The sequence below is a fragment of the Centropristis striata genome, chromosome 15 (assembly GCF_030273125.1).
Source record: "Centropristis striata isolate RG_2023a ecotype Rhode Island chromosome 15, C.striata_1.0, whole genome shotgun sequence".
In the NCBI taxonomy this organism is placed as follows: domain Eukaryota; kingdom Metazoa; phylum Chordata; class Actinopteri; order Perciformes; family Serranidae; genus Centropristis; species Centropristis striata.
In genome coordinates this window covers 21,766,454-21,774,303 of record NC_081531.1, presented here as the reverse complement: position 1 = coordinate 21,774,303, position 7,850 = coordinate 21,766,454, and the positions used below count along the sequence as shown (strand labels likewise).

General features: G+C 39.4%; 1 protein-coding gene across 2 annotated transcripts; it reads right to left on the bottom strand.

The window, feature by feature from the left end:
- Positions 1-444: 444 nt before the first annotated feature.
- On the bottom strand, positions 445-4,980 carry irf1b (interferon regulatory factor 1b). Of its 2 annotated transcripts, XM_059351546.1 has the most exons (10): positions 4,862-4,980; positions 4,039-4,131; positions 3,248-3,347; positions 2,979-3,146; positions 2,790-2,830; positions 2,544-2,667; positions 2,253-2,369; positions 2,100-2,128; positions 1,794-1,911; positions 445-1,256 (listed from the first exon to the last, which is right to left on the bottom strand). In XM_059351546.1, the coding sequence occupies exons 2-10, from the start codon at positions 4,123-4,125 to the stop codon at positions 1,150-1,152; spliced, it is 891 nt and encodes a 296-aa protein (XP_059207529.1). In that variant the 5' UTR covers positions 4,126-4,131; positions 4,862-4,980; the 3' UTR covers positions 445-1,149. The 2 variants fall into 2 exon arrangements, with proteins under 2 accessions (XP_059207529.1, XP_059207530.1); XM_059351547.1 differs by lacking the exon at positions 1,794-1,911.
- Between the last annotated feature and the right edge of the window lie 2,870 nt (positions 4,981-7,850).

Sequence of the window (7,850 nt, the reverse complement as noted above, 5' to 3'; positions counted from 1 at the left end):
AGGTTTACAGGGGAACCCCAGAGGGGGAAGGAAATATAATTAATGCAACTACTTTCTATATGTTTACAGAATGAAAAATACGACATTAATCAGTGACTATTTATTGCCGTATCAGGCCAGATGCAGAAGTAGTTCCTATCGGTCATGACATATATTATTTTATTATAATCTATTCCAACATAATCTAGACCTTTTTATAGAAAAAATAATTTAGCCAAAATTTTACAACCAATTTCACCTGTGGGCAATTTTGTCAAAATTAGAAAAGAAAAGAAAAAGACCTGTGATTAAGAGTGATGTACATTATAGCGTGACTATTTGGCCCAAGATAAGTCGACTTTTTACAATAATTCTATTCATTTGTCACTGGAGGGAATCTTAGTTCATTTCACTAAACAGAGCACTTAAAGTCATAAAGCCCTTCATAATAAAAAGTCATATTCATTCACAATTAGTTTTTTTATTTTATAAAAAAAAATACACACAAACAAAAACAACTATGTACATACATTGTTGAGCCTGAAGCAAAACAACTGTGAGATTTTGAAGTAGAGCTTTCACCAAAATTTAAGGTTTGCCAAAAGGCATTCCTGTCCCTTAAACTAAAATTTACCTGCGTGCATATAACGGAAAAACTGATAGGTGAATGTGAACCCCTCTGAATAAATGCTGAGCAAACCAAAAATTAGCCTATGTGCATTTGGAGGTAAGTATTGTTTATCTCGTATATTTATAACTGAGTATGATCATGTATATGAGTAAAACAAGAGAAATCCTGTGTTATCAAAAGTCATCATCACAAAGAAACTGAGCACCAAAATGCCTTGAACCAGCCAATAACATAGAAAATGAACAGTGTGTGAGTTCCTCTAACACAGCAGTGCACTTCAGGACTTCACTTTATAACTTCACACAAAGGTTGAGGGAGATGAGGAAAGCTCTTTGTACTGCGACCGGCCGTGAAACGCACTTCACATGGGGGATGATGGTGTTTTAGCTTAAAGTGTGGGCATCATCCATCACAGACTGGAAGGATGATTATGGTGATTCAACTGAGAAGAGGGCTCAGTAGATGAAGATGGTGGGCAGGATTATCTTTTTTTAAAAGTCCAAAGTCTCATAGAACTATCCTGTCCTGATCTGAAGATTTCAGAGCAGAGGCAGATGCTGGCAAAAGCTGCTCCATGGGTCTTCCAAGGAATTTGTATATCCAGCACCCAAAGTTGTGTACTGTGGCAATTCTTCTAGCTCGTCGACTGTAAAATAAACAGAGGAAATCCAAGGTCAGAATGCTGAAGAATTCATAGTTAAATATTAAGCATTTCAAAAAGTGACATTAAGCGACTGTCATTGTTTCAGATTGGGTGTGAGATTATGTTATGAACTCTGCCCGTGGACTTCAAAAATTGAAACATTGACCAGGCAGTGAGGGTATAACAGAAGAGGCTATTAAGTTGCATTGTGGGAAATGTAGCATCCAGTGTTTTTGATCTCAGACTTAGGCAGTGCATTAATTTCAACCCTTCTGTTATTCCATCTCAACATTGCAGGAGCAGGCTAGCCTTCAATAATAATTAATTGTAATAATAATTACTTAAACATTTTTTATGCATACTGCCATAACAACATACTTATAACTCACACCAGTGCATTTATAATGTGTTAAAAAAAATACTAACAAGTGTGATGCACCTGAACCAATCCTTGTAGAAACATCGATTTACTTGTAGATTTTAAGGCATTATGTTGCACATGAATTAAGAGACAGTTGTGCATCTATTAGTAACATTTACCTGAGGAAGATTCACTCCACTGGCTCCCTGGACTGGTGCATGCTTCATTGCTCAGGAACCCCCTGCCGTCTAAACTGCTTGACAGCCAGTTTGTTTCTTTCTCCAGTTGCTGGCAAATCTGAAAGAGCAACACTGGATTGAGTATGGCTCTAATATTTTAGTAGTTTTACCACACCAAACAGTCTTATGTTATTATTTTGGGTATTAATACACAAGCCAGTCAGGCAGGGTAAGACACACATGGGTATTCCTGTCAATGAAAAATGCATGCTGGGAGTAAGAGTAGGAGCTGAAGGCAATGCTTACCTGGATTATGTCGTCGTTATAGTCGTAATCTGGAAGATCAAAGCAAAGAGAGGGGAAGAAAATAGAGAGGATGTGAGTTCATTCATTTGAGTTAACTTAATTTCAATAAGGTTAAACATTAAGCATTTACTAACAAGTATGTTGTTATCTTACCGTCGGTGTGCTCCGGTGATACTTCAAATCTCTGGTAGAAGCTTGGAAAGCTCTCAGGGCCGATTTCTACTGATACGGACCAGTCAGGAACTTCAGATTGAGCCTCGATTGTATAATCTGCAAAGATGGCAAAAAGCATTTAATACACTTGATGCTCCAGCTTTCATTGACAATTAAAGGCTTTAGTTCAACCTGTCACCTGACAGTAAGAATATTTTGTGTTTGTATAGGTTATTACAAAGAAAATTACAATGTTTTGAAGTGTGTAACTGTCCATATGTGTCTCCTCACCTTCCTGCTCTGTGCGCACTGTGCTGTCGACTGTGTTCTCCTGAGGGGACATAGAGTCTTCCATCATTGACTCAGACTGAGTATCGCTACAGTCAGTGTCTTCCTCCTGCTTGACAATAGAGCTCTGCAGAGGCAAAGATAAAATCACATTCAGTGAGATATAGACAAAAAACAGACTACTGTATGTCTAGCTACTGCATCGATGTCAGTAAAATAACATTTTATATTTAAAAGAAGATATTTTACCTTCTTCCTTGGCCTGGATTCCTTTGCTTTGCTTCGTTTATCTATACAGATGAAAGAAAGACATTTTGATCAGTTAAACAGCTCGTTGTGTGATCCTAGGAGTATAAAAACAAACCTCAGTGTGACGCTGTACACCATTGTTAAGTCATATTTAACAAACTGCTTGCTTGCTTCCTGTCAGTTTCTCACCTCTAGATTTTGGGGTTGAAGGCAGCATCCTGAAGACACGCACAGCTTGGTGGCCTTTGTTGATGCTCTTGTCTTTCACCTCCTCGATGTCAGGCAATGAGTTCATTGCACAGCGGAAGTTGGCTTTCCATGTCTTTGGGTCACAAGCCTGACCTTCGACATATTTCCCTGCAGAATGCATGATGTTTAGTTTCAAACCTTTTCATCCAAAAAGATAAGAATGTTCTGCATTATCATGTGCATAGTCTGCAGTATTCACATGTGCTCACCTGTGTGGATGGCCCATTGTTTGAACAGACATGCATCCTTGTCCATCTGCCAGCCGTGGCGAGCTGCATGCTTCCAGGGGATGGAGAACATTGTCTTATCCTGGAAAGTATAAAAAGAAAATACTGAGTTTGAATGAGGGTTTAACATTAATATTAGAACCAAAAAATTCAAATGTTGCAAGAGGCTGCCATTTGAACTGAGCATCTAACTTGTAGGCTGCTGTTAACTGTTATCTATTGCATGACCCTACATTATGTAAAAATATTTTTTGCATAGCACAGTCGAAGTAGAAGAAAAACCACATGCCAAACAAGTTTGTTTTTAGTTTGAACCACATCATGTTAATGTCTCTTTTCTGCATGTGTGGCCTATTTTGCAGAAATTCTGCACACAGTGGTGGGATCACAACTGGTGTTAGAGTATGCTGTAATAAGTAGGCCTAACCACTGGTGTCTGTTTTTGTCCGTTTGGAGTACCACATGGTGTTTGGTCGAGGCTGCCATAGTTGCCAAATATTTTCCTTAACATCTCTCTTTTTTTTCTTTTTCTGTTGTACAGCACCACAATTCAGCCAATCTAGTACTTCAAACAAGCCACTTTATGAGTAATATGCAAATGCTGTTTGGACATAAAGCCACGCAGATCACTTCCCTATCCAACAAAGGTGGAGCTCTGACTCTAGAACAAATACATTTCAGAATGTCTGTTTCTGTGCTCATTTTTTAAAAAGCCTGCCGACTACATGCTTTTACTTAATGCTATTGGCATAAACCAATCTAATGTGTCTCACCTTGTCCAACCAAGTCAGACCCAAGACGGACTGTGACTCGATCTTCTCCTCCAGCCATGGCCTCATCCTCATCCTTGACACGGGCATGTTTGCCTAAAATATGCAGCAATAGAGGAAAATAGTCTTTAGATAAACAAGGAATGCAGTGTGTGATAATAAGCAGTGTAAGGAAATCATCTCCCGCATCTGCCTCGGTTTAGATTTACTGCTGCCTTCTGGCCGCGCAGGAGGCTGAGGGTGGGTTCACGGCCAGGGCACGCAGGAGATCAGGGGGCGTTTACGCGTAGGAGTTAGCGTTAGTTATGAGGGTCACCAAAAAGCTTTTCCTGTGTGGACTTTTAAGGCGTTTGCACTTAAGAACGCGATAAAGTTCAGGCAAACTGATTTTATAGTCAAAAGGTCTTAAAGAAAACAGTGCAACTCAACTGAACTCAAGCAGGAGGCGGTTGGAGACGCGCGCTCAAAGCTCCCCTCCACGCGGAAAGAGCCAACACGAGAGCACACACCTCCTCCTGCACTACTGCATGCACACTTACATTTATTTAGGCTAAAATAAAGTTACTTCATTTCTGTTGGATCAATTCGTGTCAATAGTAACGCATGGTGAGCTGGAATTACACACATTTTACTATGCGAATAATTAAAAGCATCTATACGTTATATATGTTAGATGATACTAACAACTATGTATTCCTTTTTTGCATTCGATATATTCTATTCTCATTCTAAGATATTTGTTTTCAAAAAACAACTACCGGTATTTAAAAAATAAAAACATAAATCCATGCAAGTAGAAGTGATGGATGAATATCATATCACTTACAGACTTTGCTTGTTCTATGATCCGTAAGAGGAAAATGCACAAGAATAGTCCGATAGGTTTAAGTTTGCTCCAGAGAAGCTTCTTCACTCTTCTTTGTGTTATCCAGCTGCAGACCTGTCTGGGTATGAAGTGGGTACTGGCTTTATCACCGAGGGCACCGGATTTTTATAGTTCTCGCAGGGTTTTCCCCGGCTGAACGAGGAGGCGTGAATGCTGTAAAAAGTGTCCACTCAGAAACAAAAAATTAAAACCATGTCGAGACTAACTTCTATTTTTCAAAGAGAATTTGCAAAGACCTGCTTTAATCTCTGCATATTTGCAGATCACACCCTCAATGTGTAACAAAAATATGATTTGAAGACCATAAAGGATCAACTGTATAATTAAATTTGTTTGTGGTGGATATTTTTTACAGCGTAAAGGCGCATGCGCTGCCTGCAGATCAGTTCAGCAGCAGACCTGTTTCCGAGAAATCACGCTGTTGAAGGCAAGAAGGAAGTTAACAACAACACGGGTTGATAATGCACGTAGACAGGTCCGACCCTCAAACCTTGAATGAGACACCTTTATGTATTTAGCATGGGAGATTTCTGCAGACTCTGCAACTGTCCCGCTTATTGTACACGCTTTGATTACAGGCTTTGTCAAACATTGTATATTATATATTTTAGGATGAAGAACTAAAGTTTTACCAACAATGTTTTTTATTATTAAAGCACATAATGTGCCATAAACATCACTGTAGTGATATTCAATGTGATTTGCATTTTCAGTGTTAGGCTAAAAGTCATGATATAGGTATATATAGGTCTTTATATGAGTAGTATAGGTCTTTATATGAGTAGTTTGGAGATTGTGCAAAGTGTACCTTATTAAAATAAGTGTATGCATACCACCTGCACACACATGTACACACACAAACACACACACACGCACACGATCATCCATGCTCCAAATACCAAAGTGAACCCAAAGCATGACATGATAAGCATGTGCATGGGACCAGCCCTTTAGTGTAATATGCTGTTCAGCTGAGAAGTAAGGCATTTACAAGAAATGATGTAGTAATTTCAGTCACCGGCAGGGGCAGTGTCGTACAGGCTTGAATGTGGGCCATGCAGTGTGTTGAACTGAAGCGGCGATGACACAACATGCACAGGAGCAGTAGTGACCTACAGGCGGAACTCCTTATCATTTACACAATAATTCACCCGGAGAGCTCATAAAATGATTAGAAATATACCAATGCGTGCACAAAACTGCAACAGAGTGAATGAAAATGACAGGGCATGATCTATATTGAAATGTTTTAATGTTTCGTAAGATACACATTGAATTCCGGCGCTCGGTTTTCTCATTTTTGAGCTCTAATAACCGGCCTTCATGTTATATAACAGCACCGATGCACGCATAGCTCAGCGGACAGTTTGGGAAGCCCCATGCCGCTGTTGTCGCAGCTACTGGTGCTTCTGTCCATTTTGGGACTTCCCGCTTGATGTTGTTTGCGCGCCCCTGCCGGCTGTGTGCGGGTGATATGCACACCTCGGGCGCGCGCGCTTGGAAGGGGATAGCAGGGAGTTTTCCTGCGGAGTTTTCACCGGCAGGTAGTCCGCGGGATTTCCCAATGAAGTCTGAAAACTGGATTTGTAGGGGAAAATCATCCCGATTTTTTCCGGCGATTATTGTTGCCAGCTCCCTGCAGATTAATTATAGTATTGTGGAGAGAAACGAAACATGCGATTTATAGGAATTCACTGGAGTGGCTGAGGCAAGACACATGCAACTGTGTAGTGTTTATTATCAGAATGGCATGTTTTGATGTTTTGTTGTGTTTTTGGATCAAATTATATATTTGAAATGATGGTTTCCAACCTACAGCTACCCCCCCCCCCCCCCCCCCCCCCCCCCCCACCCCACCCCCACCCCCAATTTACATGATAAATCTGAGGCACATTGCTCCAATTATTCATATTCCCGTAAAAAAGTGGAAGATAATTTGAGCCTTTCAGGACTTTAGAAATATCTAAACACAACAATTTGCCACATCACACATACCTATCATTTTTTAAGGAAACACAAGCCAAACTGAGAGTGACTAGCTGTACAGCCAGCAGGTTTTAATTTGAATGAACACAGCCTGTTTTTTTAAATAGTTAATAAAAAAAATCTATTTCGCTAATATAATATTTACTTCTTTTTTTTATTTTGCACATTTTAATTTCTATGAGAAAAAATATTTAAATCAGTAAGCAAACCAGTAATCCAGAATAATAACAATACAATCTCTCCATTTCATAGTTTCAAACTCTGCTTTTTTAACTTTAGCCTTATAGACCAGTAATTGTTTATTTTCTACTGTCATTGCTAAATGTGCTAAGTTGTTTTCACGCCCACAGTTACAAATTCCTGCACATTTATTGCACTGTTTTTCTTCAGTGATAGTGATTCTCATTATTTAGGCCACCTGCAAGGCTAAGACAGTAATTTGAGGCTTTGGGATGAGACAAGCAGCTTGAGCATCCAATCTCCCTCTGGACCATCTGCTTTAACAGCTCACTGTCACTGGATCATGTCAGAGCCTTCGTTAGTTAGCCTGCAATTACACTGCGACCTCATGCATTGGGGGGGGGGGGGGGGGGGGGGACGACTATTTACTATTTAATCTTTTTCTCTGGTCAATTTTGTCCAATCATGACATATTTGTGTAGCATATTTTCTATTTTGCACTCAGTTTGTTTTCTTTCGGTTGGTTATAGTAATATTTTCCATATACAAACACCTGTCAAGGCATCTGCAGTGAAGTCTGAAAGTAATGTTTGTGATAATTTTCTAATAATTTCCTAAAAGTCTTAGGGGCAAAATGTATTTTGGTACCTATAGTGGTAGAAAGAAATTTGACATTTCCTTAAAAGATATCAGTGTGACTGTCTCTATTTCTCTATAACTAATACCAAATAGCTCAAAAGATAATTAATTCCAGAAACATAAA

Coding starts and splice junctions, on each gene's coding strand:
- irf1b (XM_059351546.1), bottom strand. CDS start 4,125: ATGCCCGTGTCAAGGATGAGGATGAGGCCATGGCTGGAGGAGAAGATC. Junction 3,348..4,038: donor GTCTGACTTGGTTGGACAAG/GTGAGACACATT, acceptor TATACTTTCCAG/GATAAGACAATGTTCTCCAT. Junction 1,257..1,793: donor GTGGAGTGAATCTTCCTCAG/GTAAATGTTACT, acceptor TTTATTTTACAG/TCGACGAGCTAGAAGAATTG.